At 35.8% G+C, this 26,079-nt stretch overlaps 2 protein-coding genes across 2 annotated transcripts; one reads left to right on the top strand and one right to left on the bottom strand.

Annotated features, from left to right (window-relative positions):
• The first annotated feature begins 9,778 nt into the window (after positions 1-9,778).
• Positions 9,779-12,233, top strand: LOC137813487 (Pentatricopeptide repeat (PPR) superfamily protein). Its single transcript, XM_068615778.2, has one exon. It carries the CDS (start codon positions 9,886-9,888, stop codon positions 11,734-11,736), a length of 1,851 nt encoding a protein of 616 aa, XP_068471879.1. The 5' UTR covers positions 9,779-9,885; the 3' UTR covers positions 11,737-12,233.
• A 306-nt stretch (positions 12,234-12,539) lies between these two features.
• LOC137813486 (transcription elongation factor SPT4 homolog 2) lies at positions 12,540-16,864 on the bottom strand. Its single transcript, XM_068615777.1, has 6 exons — positions 16,690-16,864; positions 15,335-15,450; positions 15,167-15,258; positions 15,010-15,065; positions 14,056-14,117; positions 12,540-12,726 (listed from the first exon to the last, which is right to left on the bottom strand). The coding sequence occupies exons 2-6, from the start codon at positions 15,422-15,424 to the stop codon at positions 12,676-12,678; spliced, it is 351 nt and encodes a 116-aa protein (XP_068471878.1). The 5' UTR covers positions 15,425-15,450; positions 16,690-16,864; the 3' UTR covers positions 12,540-12,675.
• Positions 16,865-26,079: the final 9,215 nt, after the last annotated feature.

Raw genomic sequence — 26,079 nt, 5'->3', positions numbered from 1 at the left:
TTCCAGCATTGAAAACCAGCATATAACAGCAACATGATAAACCAGAAAACCTATGTGTTGTAGCAGCACCATTGCAGCAACAAATCTTTGATACCATATCAGAATTGCAGTAAAAACTATGGTGTATCAGAGCTATGACGACAGCAGAATCAAAGTACCATAGACTCCAAGAAATTTCAGCAAGGAGACCACAATTTCTCCCCCTATCTTTTCTTCATCCAGCAGCACCCAACAATGGAGTACTTCAAAAAGTTCATCTTCAAGTTGGTCAAATGATTGCTCAAGAGTTGGATTTGGTAGACACATTGTCTCTTCTGTTAAGAGCAAACCTTCCAGATGTTCCAAAGATTACATTCACAAATATTCATCAACCCCATGACCACCAATGTGGTTGCCATTCATAAAAAGCTTTGAATTTCAAGGAAAACAAAGAATATATCTCTTTATGATCTAATTCAGAGGCACAAAGAATGCATATTTGACTCATAATGGATTATGAAAGAAAAGAAACAGTTGTAATCATGCATAAGAAATCATGACAGCTTTATTCAAATGTTCCAGAGGTAAAACAATCGGTTGTTTCGTGAAAACAATTGGCTGTTTTTCTGATACAGCAAGAAAATGTTATTTTTCAAAGCAAATCATCTTTCAAAGTGATGGGAAATGCATAATGAAATACATTCATACCTTTGCATTACCACAAGCATGTTTAGAATCTCATTTGGTCTTATGAAGCCAAAAGCATAGGATGAACATATACAACTTACTTTACATAGGTCATGAATTTTGACTTGTCAAAAATTTGAATAAGGTGTATACTCTTGAACCATAAGCATCACTTTGATTATTCTTCATCATAACACCTGTACTTGAAAGGTCCTGTAACACATAATTGATGCATATACAAAGCAAGTATAGCAACAAGATAACAAGACACACACAAACCAGTTTTCTGCATATACAACATTAGTAGAAAAACCAGAAAAAATTAAAGTAATCAAGTGCTTTCAAGTGCAGAGAAGCAACAACATAATGCATCAGTTTTAAAGCTATCTTATACAACCAAATCAAGCATAAACAACTCCCCCTATTTGATCTACAAATAGACAATGAGAAGGGTTGTACATACCAGAAATCAAAATGATAATAGAGTAGTCCAGCAGTACAAACAATTTTGACATTTCAAGAATAGAACATGTCATAGAGCTTTCAAGAAAATAAGTGGATATAACTTTTATTATCAAATTCTAAGGCACACTCAATGTATATTTATCCAAAAGCAAGATTTGAAAAAGAGGAATGGTTTAATCATGCATAAGAAAACTTGGCAGCATTATACAAAGGTGCCAGAGGAAAAACAATCGGTTGTTTCGCAGAAACAATCGATTGTTTTACTGTGACAGCAAAAAGAACATTTTTTAATGCAGTAAGCAATTTGTTCATACCTTTGCACAGAGAACCCCAATAGATTCACTCAAAAAGAAGACTTTGAGATGTTCATATGGTCACAAGGCACACTTACATAAATTGAGAAATGAAAATACACATACTCTCTTTATTCTTGAAGTTTCTCTTTTAAGCACCCACTATGCATGTGCCAAGATGTCTCTTGACTTTCAAAGAACCTTGCAAGACATATACAATTGAAAGTGTAGGTACAAAGATTGACTTTACTCTTGTCACTTTTCCCTTTGACAATCATTCTTCAAGCCCAAAGATTATTCTTGGCTGCCAAGGATACCTACAAGAAAGGATTAAGAAGCAAGATTTGGTCCCCTTATGAATTTGGGTCCAATGATGTTAGTAGGAACCTTAGAAACCTTAGAAACCCATTTCAAAATACCTTTAGGAACAGAAAACCTTCTTACTCTGCAGAATCTAATAGTGTGGCCCCTTTTCATGCAGTAATGACAAATTTCAACCGGTTGTTTCGATAAAACAACAGGTTATTTTTCAAAGAAACTTGAAAAGGGTTTTGAAACAGATTTGTTCTTTCTGTTTGGATTAAACCCCAACCCAGCCTTGCCAAAAACACATTTTTGAGAAGCAAGAACAGTTTCAAGATTGGATTGGCCTTTGGAAAACTTGTCCATGGTTTTTAAAAGATAGTGAACCTTCTTTTGAAGAGATTCACAATTTTCACAAAAGCTAGAATCACACTTGCAAAAAGAGTTTTTGTAAATCATTTCCAAACTTTCAAAATCTGTTTTTGAATGGTTCAACTCTTCTTCCAAAGTCTTGACTCGATTTTCCAACCAGTTGTTTAAACCTTTCAACCGATTGTTCAAAAGGGCCAACCTATTAGCTTCTTCATGAGTCTCATTGAAGGCCTCAAGAAGTTGGCTATAATTTTAAACATTAATGGAAGAGCTTGAACTTACACTGCTTGTGTCACTTTCTTGTCTTGTCATTTGACATAAAATTGCTTCTTCTTCATCACTTGAAGAGGAGCTTGATGAGTCATCATTATAAGCTCTTCTTGATTTTCCTTTCTTCTCATGCTTCTTGAAGTTTTTCCTCTTTTTGTTGGGACATTCAATTTTAATATGACCCTGTTCACCACATCCAAAGCATGTATATTTGTTAGTGTTAAACTCAGTAGGTTTCTTGTTATCATACCTGTTGAATGAGTCACTTTTGTTGTTTCTCTTCTTTAGGGACTTGCTGAATTTCTTAAACAACAACCTAAATGTTTCCTCTTCACTCTCATCACTTGAGTATTGACAGTTTTTGTTCCCAACAGCTTGACTTGATCCAAATTCTTCTTTTGTCATAAGACAAACCTCTTTTTTGGATTTTGAAGAGAAAGATTCAACAAAAGATTCTTTTTTGTCCATCAAGGTACTCCTTGGATTCTTGTGATACTGTTCAAGGGTATTCCACATTTCTTTGGCAGAACTACATTCTGAAACCTTGAGCAATTCATTAGAATCAAGTGCAGATACAATGATGTTCATAGCTACACAATCAAGATGCTTTCTTTCAGAAGAAACATTTTCAGATATAGGCATGAGATAGCTATTTGTAATAACATTCCAGATTTTTCTATCTATAGATTCAACAAAGAATTTCATTCTTATGCACCACAATTCATATTTCATACCACAAAACAAAGGTGGTTTGCTTAAACAGGCACCTTCCCCAAAAGAAAACTTTTCAGCCATTTAAAAAAGATTTAGGATCAAAACTTGAATATCTTTCAAGAACTTAGCTCTTGATGCCAATTGTTAGAATATATGGCCTTAAACGAGAGGGGGGGTGAATTGTTTAAGAGAGATTTTCACAAACTTTGAAGGTATAATAAAAATCAATGCTGAATTACAGAGAAAATAATCAAGGAAACAAATACCCAAAACTGTTTTAAGATGATATCAGAAAAACAATCGGTTGTTTTTATCAGCAGGTTATGAAAACAACTTAAAAACAGAATTTAAAGAGTTAAGGGTAAGAGATAAGCACACAAGCAATTTATACTGGTTCACTCTTACACCAAGAGCTACATCCAGTCCCCAGAAACCACTGGGTATTCCACTATGCAATCAAAACCAGATTACAAACACCACACACCAAAGTAGTGACCTTGAACCCCTCAAGAAACACACTACCTTTGGCAAACCACACCAAGAATGTTGATCTTGAACCCCTCAAGAACACACAACACTCCTTGGCAACACAACTATAGAAATATAGTAATCAAGGAAGAAGGGAATAGAATACACCTGGGTATTACAAAGCTTAAAGTTCAGAATTACAACCCAATCCTATTCCACACACTTAAAAATGATTCAAAGCTCTTTCAAATCTTGGAAAAACTATTTTGATAAACTCTTTCTGTTATTTTGATAAAACCACCTTTATATAGACCCACCAAGTGGTACAAAGCATTTAATAAAGGAGCCAAGTTAGTTAGGATCATTTAAAACATATTAAAACCGCTTAACAGAATTTTGTTAAGGTTTGCAGGAAAACAATCGGTTGTTTTGTCGAAACAATCGATTGTTTTGGTTTGACAGCAAAGTCAACCAAGTTTTCAAAAACAGCTAAGGTAAAACAACCTGTTGTTTTGAAAAACAACCTGTTAAATTTTTGACAGCTTTTTAGAAAACACATCTTTTCAAAAGGTTAAAGATTCAAATGAACTTGGATCAACTTAATGAATGAATTAACAAGTTTCAAACAACTAGACAACACACACACCCAGCAGCAAGGTCTTCAAGCTTTCCTCTTGGATTTGGAGACATCAAAGCATCTTGTTCAACATGACCACCCGGGTTCAGGCGCTCTGCATATGAGTAGTGACTAAGTTGTCTAAGTGTATGATAAGTTGGATTAGTTTGTTGAGAGGACGATCACCCGAGTTCAAGCGCTATATATGGAATGCTTAAGTAATGTGCGATGAAGGTGTCTGGTTATGTTTATGACAAATTGGGGTTGACTCGGTGTATAAATGAGCATCCGAGTTAGATACCCTAAGAAAATGAATCATTCTTAATGTAGGATGAGATGACCAAGCTCATAAAGGTGCAACTATCTGAGTAAGTGAAGCAATGCCTGGCAAGGTCAAGGTATATGACCCCTACCCAAGTATATGAAGTACACATATGTACGTCAAGAATGGGCATCGATTCTTTGTGGCTAAGGGGTATAGTTCGTCAAAAGGTTAGTTCCTTGAGAACCCCGTGATTTCACCTGCTCAGTTTTGTGCATTGAGTTCTTGTTATTTTTATTACTTCAAGCTTAAAGCCTAAATGTTAAGTTGATGTTAACAATAGTTGTTATACTTAGGTTGATCGTAGTTCACTAAGTTAAATAACAAGGCATGCATTGAGTTACACTATTTGAAGTTTACTAAGCTAAATAGTGAGATTAGCAAAGAAAGTCCTAGTTAACAGGCATGAGGTAAAGTAAATGAAAAGCATGATATTGTTTAAAATATTCAGATATTTACAAATAAATGAAGAGTAAGACTACTCCTCCATTAATTGACTATCGACCACGGTTTTACTCGGGCTGAGTTAGGAGTAATCAATGTTGGGGTGAAGTCTTGAAGCTTGTTCAATGGCCACCTCAAATCCTACAAGGAAGGCTTGGGTGGCGTCTTGTTTGCATGCTTTGTTTTCCTTAGTGAATTCTTCATCTTTTGCGAGCCAGCTCCCCCTTAAGTTTTTCGACCTTAGCCAAGAGCCTTCCCCTTTCTGCCACAGCCTCTTGAGCTTGGTTTGCAGCCTCTTTGGTCTTCTCGGCCATGAGACGCTCAACTTCTTGTTGGAAATTCTTGGTATGCTGGAGCTCGCTTTGCAGATTTTCTACCTCTTTGCGGAGCTTGAAGGTCTATTGGGCTCTCAAGTCTTCTGCGGTCGCCCGTTCTTTTATCTTGGTATCGGCCAATCAACTTGTAGCAAGAGCTTGGCCAAACCGCCTTATGGCCTCACGAATCAGGTGGCCTTCATCGTGGGTCATGACCTTTTCCCTCTCCTCGGTAGGCAGCAGAACTGTTAGATTTAATGACTTAAACAAGAGGGGAGGGGTGAATTGTTTAATGGAAGATTTTGGCAAACAATGGAGTAGAATGAAGATTAATGAAGAAGTACAGACAAAACAATCATATCAGCCAAGAACCAAAACTATTTTTAAACTGATTTCAAAAAATCAATCGGTTGTTTATGCGAATTAACCAATTGTTTATATCCGCAGATGTTAAAATCACATAACGGACAATTTTAAAGGATTGAGAGAGAAAGAGAAAATCACACAAACAGTTATACCGGTTCACTCCTTACCAATGCTACATCTAGTTCTCAGAAACTCTATGACATTCCACTATGTAACCAACAACAGATTACAAACACACACACCAACAAAGAGGTGATCTTGACCTCTCAAGAACACTCACCCTCTTTGATAAACCACACACAAAGTCATAACACCCTCTGACTTCACAATACAACAGTTTGCAAATTTACAAACTAGGAAACAATTACAAATGAAAACAGGAAAGATTACACCTGATTCAAGGAATTACAGTTAGACCTACTCCACTCTTAAACCAATGCAAAGCCAAAGCAATCTTGCAATCTTGAATCCAATCTTTCACAAATGTGTTTTTGAATCTCTCTTTTTGTATGTTTTGATATAGGGAGATAATCCCAGTTTTATAGCTTTCAAAAATAATCGTTTAAGGAATTGGATTGATTCATATTTGAATTGACTAAGAGTGAATTTAACAAATTCTAAACAACCTAAAACCCATGCCCATACACAAAAACACAGACTTCAAGCTATCTTCACAAATTTGGAGGCATCAAAGCTTCATTTTCAACATTCTCCCCCTGATGAAGACAAATCCCTGGGTTGCTTTGGGATGTTCTGTTGAATTTGGCACAACCTGCAATACACAAAATGTGCAGGTACAAGGGGTAATCCATTCCAGAAACAATAAACATCACAAAACCAATTTTCACTGAGTGATTTCCAAAAAGGAAGATCAGCAAAATCAATGTGAAAACCAGCTAAAAACAGTTTGATGCAGCGGATAAAATCAATCGGTTAAAAGAAAAATCAACCAATTAAAAAAAACAGAGTTAGTGTAGTTAAACTAAAACCAGCCAAGCTAACCAGTCTTAAAACAAGATTAGTGGCAAACCTCAGAACATTACAGACCCCATAGCAATTCTCCCCCTATTTTTCTTCACAAATAGAATGAAAGAAGGATAAAAACAAAAACAATTATTTAGAAACTTAAACCATAATGAAAAAAAAAAAAAAAAAAACTATTACATGTCTTCAGTCATCCTTGTCATACTGCATTTCAAACAATTGATTATGTACTGCTTCAATTTGCTCATCCAAGGTCTGAAACCTTGCATCCATGTTTTGAAATCTTGCAGCACACGGCTCATGGAGACTCCTTTGATTATCAGCAAAGTTGTCCATCATGTTCACCATGAGTCTTTCAAAGGGAGACATGAATGTTATTCTTTCATCCATGTGTTTCGAACTTGGTCCAACTTCAAATGCTCCAGCAGCAGCAGGTTCATCTCTAGTGGCGGCAACTTCATCTTCTTCCTCAGCATGAGCCACTTGATGAGTCAGCTTGATCTCCATTTTTACTTACCCATCTACCATCAACTTTGGTAAACCCCATCTTGCTTAAGGAACCATTGTTGATCTCACTTGTGGACTTCACAATTTCAAAAAGTTCCTCTTCTAGGTCCACTTCAAAATACTGCAGAAATTTAGAAATCAAAACAGTATAAGGGTAATGATAGTCACTTAACCTTGTTGATTTCTGCATATGATCTTTGAAAATGTGAATCCAGTTGAGTTTCACTTTGTTCATTATGTAATAGATGAGGACCATATCTTTTTCAGACAAGGTGGAGTGATTGCTGCCCCTTGGAGTAAATATCCATGAGATGATAAAGGCAATGAGCCTTTCATTCAGTTTCAGTCTTCCTACTGAAAAATTTCTCACTCTTGAAAGAGAATTCTTTGGACAACTTTTGTAATACTGCATTTTGTTGAACTCTTCAACAACTCCTATGTTCCCTTTGTTGATCCTTAATCCAGTGTACTTTAGGCCAGTGATTGTTGTCCAAGCATCATGGGTGATCTTCATGTCCACCCCTTTCAAATGACAAATATTATCCCCAACAATTTAAAAATTGTAGTAAAAGACCCTTACCAAGTTTGGATAGATGTTTCCAGACATCTCAAGAAACCTTTTCAGCATTTGTTCCTTTAGTAATCTCCTTACTTCCATAAGTTTATGCTCTTTTAAACAAGTTTATGCTCTTTTAAACAGCTAAAGGTATCTTCCTGCTTGTTTCATGGAGATACTTTTCAATCACCTCCTCTTCAGTTCACTGCCCTAGTAATTTATGATATCTTTTGAATCGATATAGACCTTTCTATACTGTAAAAGTATGAACTCTTATGCTTCAGTGACCTTGTTTAAATAATGCTCTTTTGGATGTCACCAATATATTCTTTCTATTGCAATCATAGGGTTAGGTTAGGATATGTACCGTGGTGGAGTAAATCAAAGTTAATTTTATGCCAATCCATTACTGTTTGCATCATAAACATCAAGCTCATAAAATTTCTTGTTACATTGAAATATCTTAAAATAAAAGTACAATGCTCGAACTTCATCAGATGCTTTGCTATTAATTTTTAAAGTTTCTAAATTTGATATGCAAGTTCTGCATAATAACAATTCAATGGTGGATTAATCAAAATTATTTTCTATATAGGGGCATTGATTTATGTGAGTGTGTCAAGTTTTGGATTGGTGTCATTTGATTTAGAGTTCGTTTGGACATGCTTCTCTATAAACACTTACAACAGTTTCCCCGTAAGCTAAAATTAGTTCAGCTTATGCATAAGGTGATTTTAGCTCAAGAAAAAAATTTAACTTTTTCTTATTTATTTTCTCTTAGAAATGCTTATGCAGAAATTTTTCGAAGCATACCCTTAATCTATAAAATCATTGGAGGCTGATATTTTTGTGAATTTATCATATAAAGAGTGGAGACTTACCAAAACTTGTACAGAGACATGCTTATAGGTCCTGTTATAATTTTAGAAACAAGTAGTAGATCTTATATAATCAAGAATATTTATATTATATATATATATAAATTATGAAGAATACTTTTATTTATTTGTGTCATAGCTTTATTATTAGAGGATATCAAATCTCGTATTTATTGTATTGATTCCATTTTCTTAATATATAGATAAATCATGTGTTGTAGGCTTAACTGTAAAATATTGTTGTGTGTGACATTCTATTTGCATTGTTAATATTTGGAACCCATGTCCCTACAATTTTATAAAGTTTCTGCAAGTTTTTTGAGATAGCAATGATGAGTTTCATTAAGCCTTATAGGTTGTAAGTCTTCAATGTAAGTTTAGTTACTTGTTTTCTTTGATTTAGAGTTCTTTTTATTTGTTAATTTTTATCCATGAGCGTGCATTTTTGTGTGGAAGAAGATACTTGTTTTAAATTTAAACATTTGGTCGGATTTTAGAGAATGCAACATAATCTTTCTTGATGAAAAATACAACATTTTTCAAGGATGATAAAGCTTATATAAAGTCTTCAACCAAATTCCCCACCTAAAACTCGTTCAATTTCTGTCTGAAATTTTGCAACATGCTTTACTTAAAAAATAATCTACTAATAAAAATCTGCTTGTTGAACATTGATTTATGAAGATTGATTTTACATCATAACATTGATTTATGAACATTCATTTAGAAATTTTGAATATTTTGTTGCTTTGGTTTTGAATGTTCAGTTGATTCCTTTCCATTGTAAAATTTCCCTATTTAGCATTTATAGGAAACTTTTGGCAGCAGCACTTCAAATTTCATATAATCTTTTTTTTTATCTAAAATATCCTAATTAAACACCTTATCTTCAAAGATAAAATAAGAATCTTTTAACATTTATATCATAATTTCTACGTAGTTCAATTATGTTTTTCATTTAAAAGGTCTTAATTAGACACCTTTTATTTCAAAGTTGTAAAGAATAAAAACACTTAGAACTTTGAAATAAATGAGTTTAGGATGAAAAATATAACAGAAGAATTATGATATAAATTTTGAAATTTTGAAATATTAAATAAAAAATCATATAAAAAGCAAAATAGGTAATTCTGTTATGCAAAATAAAACAAATAAATATTATATAAATTTGATATTACTTTTATTAAAAGGGTACGAGTTGATATAAATAGTAGAAGAAAAATTTTCACAGTAATTTATTTGAAGAAAATCTGGGTAGCAACTAGTGTAGAATTAGAAAATAATCTCCTCAACAATCTAATTCTTGTTCTTCATCTTCTCTCGTCGATTCGCTAAACACCAACAAACATGAAGAAGCTGCTATATCAATTACCATTCACTCTTCCCAAATCGCTAAGCAGCAATGTTACTATTATCAGGTTAACATCCACGGTTTCTAATCACCCGGAAATGAAGCGCTGCAATCTCTTAATCTTCAGGCTCTGTGAGGATGGCAAAATCGACGATGCACGCAAAGTGTTTGACAAAATGCTTGATAGGGACATTGGTTTGTGGACCACAATGATAAATGGGTACTTGAAATGTGGCATGATCAGGGAAGCCAGGAAGCTGTTTGATAGACTGGATGCCAAGAAAAATGTGGTCACTTGGACAGCCATGATTAAAGGGTACATCAGACTTAACCAAGTTAAGGAAGCTGAGAGGTTGTTTTATGAGATGCCGCTGAGGAATGTTGTGTCTTGGAACACAATGGTTGATGGGTATGCAAGGAATGGCCTCACCCAGCAGGCTTTGGACTTGTTCAGGAGAATGCCGGAGAGGAATGTGGTTTCTTGGAATACAATCATTACAACTTTGGTGCAGTGTGGGAAAGTTGATGATGCACAGAGGCTTTTTGATCAGATGAAGGAAAGGGATGTGGTTTCGTGGACTACCATGGTTGCGGGTCTCTCCAAAAATGGGAGGGTTGAGGATGCTCGAGCACTCTTCGATCAGATGCCTGTTAGGAATGTGGTTTCTTGGAATGTAATGGTCACGGGATATGCACAAAATGGGAGGTTGAATGAGGCTCTGGAGTTGTTTCAGAGGATGCCTGAGAGGAATATGCCTTCTTGGAATACCATGATCACGGGTTTCATTCAGAATGGGGAGTTAAATCATGCAGAGAAGCTGTTTCGTGAAATGCGTGTGAAGAATGTCATTACTTGGACTGCAATGATGACTGGGTATGTGCAACATGGGCTAAGTGAAGAAGCAGTGAAGGTATTTAACAAAATGCTGGCTGCTGATGGGTTAAAACCCAACACTGGAACTTTTGTGACCGTTTTAGGCGCTTGTAGTGATTTAGCTGGTCTTACCGAGGGACAACAAATTCATCAAATGATAAGTAAAACAATTTTTCAGGATAGCACATATGTGGTATCAGCTCTGATAAATATGTACTCAAAATGTGGTGAGTTGCGAATTGCTAGGAAGATGTTTGATGATGGGTTATTGAGGCAAAGGGACTTGATATCTTGGAATGGTATGATTGCTGCCTATGCGCATCATGGGTATGGCAAGGAGGCAATTAATTTATTTAACGAAATGCAAGAATTAGGTGTCCCTGCTAATGATGTCACCTTTGTTGGACTTCTCACTGCTTGTAGTCATACTGGTTTAATTGAGGAAGGACTGAAATACTTTGATGAAATTCTGAAAAACAGATCAATACAACTCAGAGAAGATCACTATGCATGTTTGATTGATCTTTGTGGTCGTGCAGGTAGGCTGAAAGAAGCATTCGATATTATTGAGGGGCTTGGGGAGGAGGCTTCATTGACTGTTTGGGGAGCTCTCCTTGCTGGATGTAATGTGCATGGAAATGCTGATATTGGGAAGCTTGTAGCAGAGAAAATTTTGATAATTGAACCACAGAATGCTGGCACTTATTCATTACTTTCAAATATGTATGCTTCAGCAGGGAAATGGAAAGAAGCTGCCAATGTCAGAATGAAAATGAAGGACAGGGGGTTAAAGAAGCAGCCAGGTTGTAGTTGGATTGAAGTTGGCAATACAGTGCAAGTATTTGTAGTTGGTGATAAATCACATTCTCAATATGAGCTTCTTGGACATTTACTTGATGATATACATACAAAAATGAAGAAGGCCATGGACACGCCACATAATGACTTATTAATTAATGTGGAACTTTACTAGTATAAGTATGTCAAAGCTTGGATTATGCTGTGGAGTTAGAATGTGAGACAGTTCACTTTGACTTGTGAGCTACGAAAACGCTTGAAAGTGGTGACATCTGGAAAGGTAGGGGGATCTTGTTGCCATTGGAGGTCTTTGGACAACATATTTTGAAGACTGCTACCCTTGAAATTTTGAAGATAAATATAAACTTTACTCAATCCCACAATGGAGGTCTTTGGACAACATATTTTGAAGACTGCTACCCTAGAAATTTTGAAGATAAATATAAACTTAACTCAATCCCACAAAAATGGACAAAAATCAACTTGTAAGTTTAAATTTCTGAGGTTAAAAGTAAACATTTTAGTAACATTTCGAACCTTCAACTTGTAAATTTAAATTTCTAAGGTTAAAAATAAACATTTTAGTAATATTTCGAACCTTAAATTTTTTAGATGTACTTCATTAGATCTGTATATGATCTGTATATAAAGTCTTGATGCATTGAATAAATGAATTTTGTAAATACAATTTGTAAACATGAAGATCAAACTGACTATGCTAATGAGTTTTATTTTCATTTTCAATTTTTAATAAATAAATACGTTGTATAGAAAATCTTATTATAGACTTAACTGGACATTAAATTTCGTTCTTATTTATCTGGGCTCTATTTTCAATGGAATTTCGAACCTTTTTGTCCATGGCTGTGAATTTTCCATCACAAAGAACAAAATTGTTTATACCTTTGACAGTAGTGAGATTTTCTACTATTCAAATTTAGAATCCTTTTATCTATTTATTTATTTTAATTACTTGGATTTTTTTCTATTTAGTAACCTTTTAATTCCAATATATATCTCCACTTTTTCCAGTATCATTAAAAGAAAAACAAGTCATTCACTAAGAAAATTCAAACATGGTCTCTATCTGTGTTAAAGGATGTCATAACATGTTTCACAAACGTTTTGGGGGCATATATTGCACACGCTCGTCCTCGCATATAGCCTGCAAAAAAAATAATTAGATAAATATATAAATAAACTTATCATTTCATAATGAACAAGCAATTCATTACTTAAATGGCCAATCTAGTAACCAAAAATTATAAGTACTTAAAGAACTTGATCAAAACACCAACTCCCCATGAAACTGTGTTGTACATAACCCAACCCACAAATTCAGAGCTTCTCTCCAAATATTTTTGGCTTTAAAAAAAACAGAGGATTTCAACAAACCAAACATTAAATCGCCATATATTATAACACCCCACTATGTACACTAGAGGTAGAAGGCACGCCTAAGGAGGCAGTCCTCAAAAAAGGTGGAGTTAAAATATGGTTGAGATGAAACCCCTAGCAAGAAATGCATGATGGAGACGGAACAAACTATTTTGAACGAGTTCAGATGATGAAGTCTATATAGTGATTCTTGCTTGTTGGAGAGCAAGTTTGAGCAAGCAACTTAGTTCATCATTTTCAGGAATGAATCATTGCTTTAGCATGATTGAGTGTGACTATTGATTTGGTAAGATTTTATGTGGCAGACTAGTCAAAAGCACGATAAAATGCTAACATTGAATTTCAATTGTCTATGGCAGCACTCACAAAATTGAAATTCAATACTACTCCTGCAGGATCAGGATGCACAACGCAAGCTAACAACCATTGTAAGTTAATTTTGAAGTTGTATATGATTATTCCGCATTGGAATGAAAATATGACACAGGAAGTTTTTAGAATGGCTTCTATAGAAGTTACTTAAGCCTATAAGAAATTAAGGTTTTCCTATGAACTCTTCCAATAAACATCATGGAGAAGATTTTTTAAAAATAAGCACTTTAGAGCTTATTTCTTGAAGTTTCACAATCAACCTTATGCATAAGCTCTTATACAATAAAAGCTTTCCATATAGCTAGCCGCATGCTGTGACCCTGTTTGGATACACGGTGATTTGCAAGTTTTATTAAGCCTTATAGGTTGCAAGTCTTCAATTGAAGTTTAATTATGGGTTTGCAATTGATTTCGAGTATTTTTTATTTGTTATCTTTTATCCATGAGCTTTCATTTTAGTTGGAACTACATCCTCCTCCTCTATTCCAACATTAAAACTTTATTTTAGCAAACTTGCCCTTGATAGAGGAGCAAGGTCTAGGGGCCAATGAATAATGTGGCTGGATGAATTGACAAAGTCATCATTAGACAATTGCCAACTCCTGTACAAGAAAGAAATAGCTATGAATCCCCCTTTAAAAGCATCCTAATATATTATGAAATCTATCACAAGTAATATATTATGCAATCTAATTCTGTATCATACAAATAGAAGTATACCAACCTGCATCTCTTCTGGAAGTGCCTCTGAGACAGCAAGAGTATAAACACCAGGAGCAAATTTGGCTGCAACATATTCAAGGAGAACCAAATTTTATAACTTAACGGCAACACAAGTAAATTCAGTCTACAAAAAAACATCCATTCAGTTTTCCTCTTTACATGTTATTGTCACTTTTCTTGGCATACAATTTAGTTGATTCCTTGGAATGAAATTTAACAAAATAACCAAATAAACACATTATCAAATCTCTACGGTGTTATTTTTCTTTTACCTTTAATCTTTATGCTGCTTATCACGATCCAATCTAACGTATATAAACACATTAACAAACAACAAAAGTAGTGGCAAGCAAACAAAGTAGAGAACACCTTCCATCATTATATTTCATATTATTCAAATTCAAGTTCACGCAGCTTCATGAGTTCTCAAATTATGTCTTAGGTCTTGAAAATTTGATTATAAAGTCAAAGAATGTGAAAAAGATGAAAAACTTAATCAAAAGAAAAAATGTAATGATGCATATTCCAAAGTACCACTCCCATCTCATCAGAATGCTGCTAAGGAAGGGCCAAAATGTTTTTTTGTCTTTTAAAAGAATTTAAATTACATTTTTACTCCAGGTTTTCACCGTGTTTATTACCCTTTAGATTCAAACCTTAATTGGTTTCCAAAAATTCCATTTAATTGAATCTAAAGTAAAATACTTCATGAATCAGTAAAAAAACTAGTTCAAAATTGGTCCCCAAATAAAAAGTGATTAATGTTCCCAGAAGACATCAACCCAAAATTAAGATATAAAAGGACCAAAATGAATCTTTTAAAAGTCAAAAGATCAAAACAATCTTAGTAAAAAGATAAGGGGCCAAAAATATATTTTAGTCTAAAGAAAAAGAAAGCTGGAAGGTAAGGAAGGGAAAAATTACGATCATCACAACCAGAGATGAATGGACATACCAATGCGCAACCATCGGGCAGCCCAGCTGCGAGTGGGATCCATGACTGAAATGATCCTGTTGTATAATTAAATGGAAGAAGAAAACCAAAATGAGTACTGACAGAAAAAAAAAAAAGTGGAGGGAATTTGGACGAAAAACAATTGACAACAACTAACCCATTAAAATTAGGAGTAGTGCATTCAACAACACGCTCATGATCTTCTTCCATCTTAAAGAATTGGCAGTTCTCACAGCCTGACTCTCGGAACTGTAAAACAAGCACAAAGTGTAAACAATAAAAGCATAACAAAAAAGCAACAAAAATTGTTAAAATAGTAATAAACCTGATCGTAGGTTTTGACAAGGCGGCAACGAAGACATGCCCTCAACTCATGGCCAAAGCTAGTAGGAATTTGTGCGGGCGCAATTGCCATTTTCTGTATGCTCACTTATAGACAGACTAATAGAAAACAAGGGTAAGCTAAATAGAAAGAGATAGGATTAGGCTAAAGGAATTTCATTCACACCTCAAATTATCACATATAGTGCTCACAACAACACCACACAGATCCACTATATGCAACTCTCTAGCCAAGTGGGCATTTTTATTTTTCTTTTGGCCTATTCTTCTTCTGTTTTGTGTTCATCTTGGGCTGTTGCATTAGGCTCACTATCATTACCTGGCAGTCCTCAAGGTCAGAATGAAGGAAGGAAAGCTACAAGCATTGAGAAATTCAACCACTGGGATGGTTGTCTTGGGTGTGACTGTTTGATGGAATTAAATACCTACATCTCGGAAATCCTATTTTTTGCAATTTCTAGCTCACATTTGTTTCAGACTTTAACTAACAAGCATTAGCAGTTGCAGTTGAATAAATATTCTCTGAGTGAGTGGGTTATTTTACGGGCTATATTAAACTGAGAGAAGGACTCTCCTTTTAGAAACATAAAAGACTAAATGAAACTTTTTAAAAGATAAGGGACTAAACCAGATTTAACCCAAAAGATAACAAACCAAATTGATAATTTCCCTACTAATATATGCAAAACTCATGGATCGAATAACACTGACATCTAAACTTTGCAAGTGAAGCAGTTCAGAAGGTACAAATAATATGATCCTAGTCAGCATGTAAGATGTTGATAATTTGGATTTTTTTGTGTGAATGTGGGTGCATACCTCTTCTTATAAAGATGCTCGAGGGAATACTGTTAGTGAGGTTTCAAACCCAATGGTTCTATACAATAGGAGAAAAGCTAAGAGTGTAAACTGCTGACAATGTACAGTGCCCTTGGGCCTAGCAAATGATTTCCTGAGGTGAAATCCCATGCACCCAACCTCTCTACTACATACAAATTTTATGAGAAATCCAATATATGATTTCTCTTCAAAACACTAAGGCTCGTGCTATGAAAATCTAGGTTAAGCGTCCAATTCTAATCCCATGATATATAAAATAATTATGTGGCAATCACCAATTCAAATGCAGTAGTAGAAGTTGAAAGTAATTAACAGATACTGCAACTATAAGGTAAGCCATGACGGTTATGGCGGAAGCATCACCAACAAAAAAAAAACAAACAATTGAAATGAAAAAAAAAAAGACAAACATAGAAATTTAAATTCAAATAAAAATAAATATAAAAGCAAAACACCAAGGGCAAACAGAAAAAAAAAAAAAAAAAAAAGAGGACGAACCACGATGGCTGGACGACGGGACAGCTGCGATACGCGATGGGACAGCCGCAAAAGGACGAACCAGGCGACGGCGGCGGTGGCACAACTCGCAGGTGGCTGCAGCGACACGGCGAGGCGCAGTCGACGACAAAGTCTGTAGGATGAGGCGTAATTAACTGAGAAGCATCATTTTTTTATTTTTTTTATTTCTTTGTTTTTGTTTCAGTTTCGGTCGGGTTATGGGTTGTATTACCCAATCTTTTTTTTTTGTATAAATTGGATGTTTCTTTCTGCACCCAAATCCTTTCTCTCTACACTTCATCAATTTTGGAAAAGATATTTTTTATAACTTTTGAATTACTTTTTCAAAATAGTTTCGGAAGACATTTTTCAAAATTTATAAAATATATTTATTAAAAAACATAATTTTTAAAATAAATTGTTCATATTATATATGTTTTGAAATGTGCTTTCTAAATAAATTTCTAAAATATATTCCAAAAACAATATTCTAAAATGATGACGAGTTAAATGAGATATTTTAGCAAATTTACTAATTGACGCAGTCTAAGAAAAAATTTGACGGAATGTAGAACAGAACATCCTTATAAATTTTCTTAGATTGATACTTCTAAAATATCCCATAATGAACATTTTTATGATAAAATAATGTTTTTCAAACCATTTAAAATATCTATTTTCGAATAACTTAAAATACATTTTGAGATATTAGTTCTAGAAAATAAAATTTAAAATCTTTCAAAAATATTTTAACCGAAATGTTTCTAAAAATCTCAAAAGCTTGTTCTACTTTCTTATACATGAAGCTTTCAAGAGATTTTCAAAAGCTTTTAAATTTTACTTTTTTGAAATGAATATTTTAAAATATTTTTTACAATATTTTGTGTAGCAAGTAGAATAGTTGCAACAATTTGTACTTTATTTTCATATAATAAACTTTGGACACAAAAAGATGTGTGGTCGTCTTTGATGACACTCTTCAAACAAAATGAACAAAAGAGATATTAATTTATTTATTAAATACTTTAAGAGAGACTTTCCTAAACACACACATTTGGTAAATTTTAATTCTTATTATATGCATCAACTTTTAGATACTTAATTTGTTTGAAATAGATTATTTAGCTGATATAAACACTAAGACTGATTATTTTCATGGCTAATGTCATGATACTTCTTAACAAGACTTTTGGGCCTTCTTTGGAGCATTATGTTTTTTCTTGTGGGCTTCCTTCGGAGCATAGAGTTTGTTTCCTTCAAAATTCCATTTTCATGTGCATGCAATGAAACAAAATATGAAAATATCGTTTAAACTACAAATACAAACTTTTAAGAAATTTAGAAAGAAACTAATGACAAACCATCCTACCATCACATCTTGATATGGAAACAAAGGATCGCTAGACGATGATCGTCTAACACATGTTAGACATTCCTTATACAGTACTAGGTGGTGTTTATCTTCTGCTATACACTAGACGTTAGACGATCTTCATATACTACGTTTCAAATTTGAAATCTTTTTCCTCTTTCGTTTGGATAAAAGCAACTAGGCTAGAGGCTACAATTAGAAAAACAACTTTGCATGTACCTTAAATATGACAATGAAATATTATATTGGTAGAGTTCAAGAATTGTGTGTTAATTTCACCATGATTTTTTGTTTGTTTTTTCAAAAAATTTACTAACACATTCAAATATAAAAAAAATAAAAATACTACCAACGTTTATTAATAATTCATAATTTATTATGACATTATTAATAATTAATATCTTTTTTACAAATATCTTACAAATCTTTCTAAATTTAAATAACTACTCACATTCAAAAACCATACATGTAGTAAAAAATTACTTACAATAAAATTAAAAATGATTTATTATTATAACTATTTTTATAAAAAAAATTATAATTTAATAATATATTTTTATTTTAATTTTAGTCATTAAAATTACATATACACTTTATCAAAATGAAAGTTAAGAGCATCTCATATGTAAGAATGTCAAACTCTTTTAAAATGTTAAACTTACATGTTGATATCAAAATTACACAAGAATGGATAAATCTCCATAAGTCCTCTTTAGCAAGCTAACAGTCAACTCTCATGTTTGATAGTTATTTTCTTGTCTTCAATCCTATCAGCTTTCAACCGAGAGTCAATGCACTTTCCTATCGGAGATCCCAAACTAGAAATAATGATATTTCACAGTATATAAGTGGATGCAAAACTCATCTTATGGATTGATTTTATAAGATTGAGTTAGACTTAAAGTCCACTTATAAAGTTTATCCTAACGAGAACGGGTAACCTTATGCCAGTTTTGTCTCACTATTAACTTGTCATGCAAGAGTGTATGCTTTGATTGATATATGTCAATTAATTTATCAACAACTTCCTTGCAAGCATAGAGTTTTCATCATCAAGAATTTGATTTATTTTAGGTTACCTCTGCCAAAGAAAGAAAAGGTTAAGACATTATATTAAATACAAACAAAGATAAGAAGACATTATATAAAATACAAACAAAGAAAACACAAAAGGTTTTCACAATATATGTCTTTTGTTTCCAGAAAGAAACCAAAACATATTCACAACGAAGTTATTTCGTTACATCACATGTAAAGATTCTATTATTGATCCAATTGAGGCAACTTAAGCTAACTATATTTTTTATTAAACAAGAGAAAATTCTTGAAGAGTTCTTAAATTTAGTTAGTTGTGTTTCAAAGTAAATGTCTCTTGAAACTCCAAATTTGAAAAGGATGATTCACATTGATACCAATTATGGAAAGGTGGATGCAAGAAGCCACCTATATGCAAACTCATTATGCTCCCAGGTATTGTATTCTCGACTAATCTTTCCCAGATGTTTCCAAAAATTTGCTTGAGAATTTTTGTATGAACTTAATCGTTTGTTCTTATTGTCTGACCTTGTGGGGTTTCCTTGTGTAATGGAAGGAAGTTCAGCTTGTCTAAATGTTACAAAGTTTGGTTGAATTGGGTGTTAATGGTTTGGATGATTTGCTTAGGTTGTGAGGTGTTTAATGTTTTTTTTTGTCAGAGCAATAATTGGTTTTGAAATTGTGCATTGTATTTATAGAGAGAGTATGGTAAGCTTAGATTGACTTTGGATATCTTATTGTATGTTTTGGACATTTCTATTGAGTAAGACTATTATTCCTCTCTCTTCTTTGAGAAATTTGATTATTGATGTTGTACTACCAGGAACAAAGAACTCGATAGGTCGAGTAGGCACATGACGACAATTCGGCCTCTCGACTGAGACCAGATACATTCTAACTCGAAGGTTAGGAGATAAAATCTAATTAAGCATTATAAATGTGATTAAGAGAGCATTGGGCCTAGGCTAATTTTAGTGCAGGAAAAAGCCCAACAGGAAAGTATAAATAAGGGGAGACCCATGGTAAAAGGTAATTATTGTTTTAATCCTGAACTTGCAAACTAAATAGCACCTCAACTGACTTGAGCATCAAAGTATCTTTGTAGGTACCCCATTTCCACAGTAAGAAATCGAAAGAAAAGACTGAAGGAGCTTGATAGGAGATATTCGATCTTATATAAATTGTAAAAGCAAATGCTTAATTTTGTTCTTGGATGATTTTTGGTAGTTTAACCGGATGACATCTAGAAACAGTTGGCAAGAAATATTGTCATAAACTCCTACATTCATTTACAAAATTTATTATATATAAGTGTCTATAAAAATCTGAATACATATGAATCCCCGTCAACAGGGGAGGAGAGGTCGCACGGAGAGAGGACGCCTGAACTACCATGGAAGAAACGGTATTGCACAAGACTACATAACTTTCTTCTTCTCGAATTTCCCAAGTGAGCTTGGAGAGATCGATATGTTCAAGATCTTCCAGAAATGGGCTAGAGTGAAAGAGGTTTTTATCCCACGTAGACTCAACAAATGGGGACGGAGGTTTGGGTTTGTGAGCTTCTTCGGCGTTAGAAATGCAGGGCAGTTGGAGAAAGAGCTGGATCAGGTGTACATAGGGAGTAGGAAACTCTATGTTAACACTCCAAAATATAAGAGAACTTACTCCGAATCATGCAGATTGGACACGAAGGTCTCGAGGGTTATCTACGCAGAGAAACAATCGGAACAAAGGAAGCGATACCAGAACGTAGCTGAGCCTAGCAGAAAACAGAGTAGTCAGGAGACTTGGGTGGAGAAGAAGGGGAGAAGATCCTATGCTGAAGCTGTGACGGGAGAACAGTCGGAACAATGGAAGGGTCCGAGCATCATAACCCTTTTCTCTGTTTTTCCATGGATGGAAAGAAGTGTTATTGGGAAGCTCCGAGATGCTATGGATAATGACATATTGGGGGAGGAAGTAGTGAAAGGGGGAATGAGTATGCTTACATTGAGGGCCATGGGGGACAACCTTATAATGCTTACTCCGAGAGAAGGGGAGAGTATGGAGGAGATTATTAAACTAAACGGTGAATGGTTTGACAATGTTTTTGCCAGCATAATGCCTTGGACGGTATCTAGCGGCTCGAGTCATAGATTAGTATGGATAAGATGTTATGGTTTATCGCTGCCTTATTGGAATAGGGACTGCTTTGCCAAGTTGATCGGAATTGTGAACCCATCGGCTTCACTTATATCCATTGATAAGGCGACTGAATCGTGGGAGATGTTGGCATATGCACGGCTCCAAGTTCGCATTTTGAAAGTTGATAGTGCGAGATTAGCAAAATGTGTGCAAATTAATAAGCAGTTATGCAATATTCTTATTGAGGAGGAGATACCACTGTGTTGTGAAGATAGTTATAAGTTTAAAAGTGCCCATTCAGAATCATCAGACAGCGTTTCCTCCTCAGAAACCTATGTAGAAGAAACAGATTTTACAGCCAATAATGGTTTGGAGGACCACCGGTTGTGGGAGGGGGAGAAACATTGGTCAATCGGGGCGAAAGAAGGATGGGAGGCAAAGGAAGAAGATGAACAGTGTTCGCAAACGACAAAGCCGCTAACGACAAAACCACTCAATAGGGGCTACACTGCAGAAAATATCACATGTCAAGGGAAAAGTCACACAACTATAACGAATGTAGCAAGGAAGGAGCAAAAGGTGTCTGAAGATGTTGACTTCTACCTGTCTGAAGGTGGCTGTGGCGCCGTCCTACGGAGTGCCCCTGCAAAAGCTGAGGTGGCAAGACTAGTGATGGACATAGAATGTGGTAATAACTTAGAAGAAGCCAACGTAGGGTTGGGCTGCGCAAGGGAGATGAAGGCCCATTGTATCCCAACCCAAATAGAAGCGGAACAGAGTGGGTCTGCGAAATGGTCAATAGAAGTGGCTAGTGGTGGTAGGGGTGCCAACGGTAATATAGGTAAAAATGGGGAAAGCCTTGTAAGAGGCCCGATGAGAAAGGAAAATCATGGTTCAAGCCAGTGTATTCTTGGAGGTAGCCCAATGGGAGCAGCCATGCTTGAGAATGGATCGCCGAAAATCATGAAGAAAGGGAAAGGTGTGGAGCAAGAGGAAGGAACTCAAGAAGATGACAGAACAGAAGGAGATACATGGTTATGTGCATACGCTACAAAATCTACAGGAGAGGGGGTACTAAAGGCGAGAAGTATGTCTAATTCCCCTTTACGAAGGAGAAAGAAGAAAATTTTGTCTGAGCTAGGGGATTCGTTACCCAACCCGAGACGGTCAACAAGGATTAGTGCGAGACTTCAGAAGGCTGGTGCAAACTTGGTTCGTGGGGACGGTGTATCGATGGACTCAATTTCTGATAAGGACATCAATCTTTGCAACTCCCGTTGGTGCTCCTATCGTGCTGCGGATGATCCTATCAATTTGTGGGAATCTGGAAAGCGGTTTGGGATAGCATGCCGAGGAGATGAAGATGCAGTCATTAATGAATATGTGAGAATGGAAGCAAGGGATGAAGAGGTGGTGAACTGCAATAAGAAGGGTGATGTAAAAGGTGATTAATGTTAATTGTGAATTTCAATATCAGAGGTATCGGGGGGAGCATCAAAACAAGTTATTTGAGACGTATCATAGGGAGCGAAGGAGCAGAATTTGTCTGTAATCAAGAAACTAAATCGAAAGTGTTTTCTGATGCTAAGTGCTTTTCTTTGTGGGGGAATAACAATATTGGGTGGTTACATTACGAAGGTGATAACGGAAGTGGTAGCATTCTGTCAATGTGGCATAAAGAGGCCTTCAGGTACGATAGTCATGTCATGGGAAAGGGGTTCATTGTGGTGTTTGGTTATTATTCAAAAACCAACATAAGATGTGTAGTGGTAAATGTGTATGCTGCATGTAACCTGAGTGATAAGAGGTTACTATGGGAGGAGTTGTCTAATATTAAAGCGTCTTCACAGGATATGGTATGGTGTATGTGCGGTGATTTTAATGTCATTAGAAGACGAGGTGAAAGGAAAGGAAGTAAGGATAGGGTTGACCATTCAAGTGAGATGGATGGGTTTAACAGGTTCATTGATACAAACCTGTTGCTTGATATACCTATTGTGTGTAAAAAATTCACATGGTTCAAATCTAATGGCTCGGTGAAAAGAAGACTGGATAGGGTGCTTGTTACGGAAGAGTGGTTGGATCATTGGCCTATGAGCAAACAGTATGTTCAACGAAGGGAAGTATCTGACCATTGTGCTATTGTGGTCAAATCTATGGCTAAAGATTGGGGGCCTAAGCCTTTTCGAACAATCGATGCCTGGATGTTGGAAAAAGGTTTTAGTGAGATGATAAAGGAAAAATGGTCATCTTACGATGTCCAGGGGTGTGAATTCGTTAAGTGTAAAGAGAAGTTGAAGCGGATGAAGGGTGATCTAAAAGCATGGAATATGGATGTCTTTGGTAATATTCATTCCAAGAAGAGGGAGATTTTGCAGGCAATTGAGAATTTTGATAACCAAGACTGTTTCAGTAACCTTACGGAAAGTGATAGGGCCAAGAGGTGTGAGTTGATTGGTTGTCTGAGGGATATTGACAAGAAGTTGGAGTCTGTTATGTGTCAAAAGGCTAGAGTAAACTGGCTTAAGTATGGGGACTCATGCACTAAGTTCTACTACTCAACTCTGAGGTGGAGACGTCTCAGAAATGAAGTAAAAGGTGTGGAGGTAGGGGATCAATGGTGTGAGGAACCTAGTACAGTTCGACTGGAAGCGAAGAAGATCTTTGAGAAGAGGTTTAAAGCAACAAAAGATTTTGGAGTACGTCTTGATGGGGTTGAGTTTAAATCCCTCTCAGAGGAAGACAATGCGAGTTTGATAGCTAGTTTTACTGAGGAAGAAATAAGGAATGCAGTGTGGCAGTGCGAAGGCACAAAGAGTCCAGGCCCTGATGGGTTCAATTTTAATTTCCTTAAGAAAAGTTGGGATTTCATTAAAGAAGACATTGTGGCAGCGGTGTGTCTTTTTCATGAGAATGTGTGTATACCGAAGGGTTGTAACGCCTCATTCATAGCTTTGATTCCTAAAGTAAGGGATCCGACCACTCTTGAGAAATATAGGCCAATATCTCTGGTGGGTGCTGTGTATAAGATTATAGCAAAGGTGATGGCGGAAGGATTAAGAAAGTGCTATCGGCTGTTATCGATGAAAGTCAGTCGGCTTTCTTAAAGAACAGAGGAATTCTTGATAGTGTCCTCCTGGCCAATGAAACGGTGGAGGACCTAAAGAGGGGAGGGAGGAGCGGTCTGTGTTTAAAAGTGGACTTTGAAAAAGCGTATGATTAAGTAAGATGGGAGTTTCTTTATGATATGCTACAAAGGTTGGGGTTTCATAAGAGGTGGATTATGTGGGTTCAGGGGTGTCTGGAAAGTGTCACGGTGTCAGTACTCGTAAATGGGAGTCCCACGAAAGAATTTAAACCGTCAAGGGGGCTAAGGTAGGGTGACCCTTTAGCTCCATTTCTCTTTTTAGTGGTTGCTGAAGGCATGGCAGGGCTAGTAAGGCAAGCTGTGAAGGCTGATTTATTAAAGGGTCTTAAGATCGGAAGAAAGGAGGTTGAATTGAGTCTTCTCTAGTTTGCAGATGACACCTTGTTCCTATGTGAGAATTCTTATGCCAATATAGTCACTCTCAAGGCTATCCTTAGGGGATTTGAGTTGGCATCTGGCCTGAAGATCAATTTCCATAAGTCGAAGATAGCTGGTATCAATGTTCCCCAACGAGATTTGGAGTGTTACGCAAAGACTCTGAATTGTGATCAAATGGGAATCCCGTTTACGTACTTGGGATTAGAAGTGGGGGGTAATCCAAGGAAGAAGAAGTTCTGGGAGCCGGTTCTGAACAAGCTGAAATTGAGGCTTAGTGTATGGAAAGGGTGATTTTTGTCTATGACTGGTAGAATATGTTTAATAAAATCTGTTATCACGGCTATTCCGCTCTACTATTTGTCTCTCTTCAAAGCACCGGACTCGGTGTGCAAAAGTATCATAAGCATCTAAAGAAGGTTCCTTTGGGGATGGGGCAAGGAGAAGATACCAATATCATGGGTAAGCTGGAAAATCATATGTAAACCGAGGGAGGAAGGTGGTCTAGGTATAAGAGACATTCGGAAGTTTAATGTAACACTTCTAGCCAAGTGGAGATGGCGGTGTATTTCGAGTGAGAAAGGAAAATGGAAAGAATGCCTGGACTCTAAGTATGATCTGAAACACAGTGGTAATCATACATTTATGAGACTACAATCCTGGTGGTGGAAAGACCTTGGGAAGGTCTGTGGGGAGGGCGATGGAGATGGGTGGTTTCAAGAAGCTGTGGGGTGGAAAGTAGGAAGGGGTGATAAAGCAAGGTTTTGGGAGGATGTATGGATCGGAAATGTCAACTTAAAGACATTGTTCCCTAGACTGTATTCTGTGTCGTTGAACCAAGGTCAGAAGGTGGAAGAGGTAGGTATGTGGGACGACGCGAGGTGGATGTGGTGTTTAAGATGGAGGCGTGCAAGATTTGAGTGGGAAATCCCACTGGAAGAGGAGCTCGGTATACTCTCAACTAGAGCCATCATCATTAAGGATGTAAAGGATATACAGGTATGGTCATGTGATGAATCTGGATGTTATAATGTGAGTTCTGCTTATGTTTGCCTTGATGAAATTGATAGGGGACCACACTATGATGCCTTTAAGTATTTATGGAAGGCTAAGGCATTCCCTAACGTGTTAACCACAACATGGAGGGTTTTGTTGGGCAGGAGAGGAGTTGTGTTAAGCACACTAGTGTGTCCGATGTGCCAGACAAAGGAGGAATCATGTCAGCATCTGTTCTTGGAATGTAAGTTTGCACTACGTGTATGGGCTTTATGCTTCAAATGGATTGGATTAGTGTTTGTCCAACATAATGACATTATGGCCCACTTTGTGAGTT

Source organism: Phaseolus vulgaris, chromosome 1 (genome assembly GCF_051622355.1).
Source record: "Phaseolus vulgaris cultivar YP4 chromosome 1, ASM5162235v1, whole genome shotgun sequence".
NCBI classification, from domain to species: domain Eukaryota; kingdom Viridiplantae; phylum Streptophyta; class Magnoliopsida; order Fabales; family Fabaceae; genus Phaseolus; species Phaseolus vulgaris.
This window is presented reverse-complemented; position numbering and strand designations above follow the sequence as displayed.

Excerpts from the sequence above, each read along its gene's own strand:
- LOC137813487 (XM_068615778.2), top strand. The coding sequence starts at position 9,886 with ATGAAGAAGCTGCTATATCAATTACCATTCACTCTTCCCAAATCGCTA.
- LOC137813486 (XM_068615777.1), bottom strand. The coding sequence starts at position 15,424 with ATGGCAATTGCGCCCGCACAAATTCCTACTAGCTTTGGCCATGAGTTG. Across the intron at positions 15,066-15,166 it reads ACTACTCCTAATTTTAATGG|GATCATTTCAGTCATGGATC; the intron begins GTTAGTTGTTGT and ends ATTATACAACAG. Across the intron at positions 14,118-15,009 it reads TGCCCGATGGTTGCGCATTG|CCAAATTTGCTCCTGGTGTT; the intron begins GTATGTCCATTC and ends AATATGTTGCAG.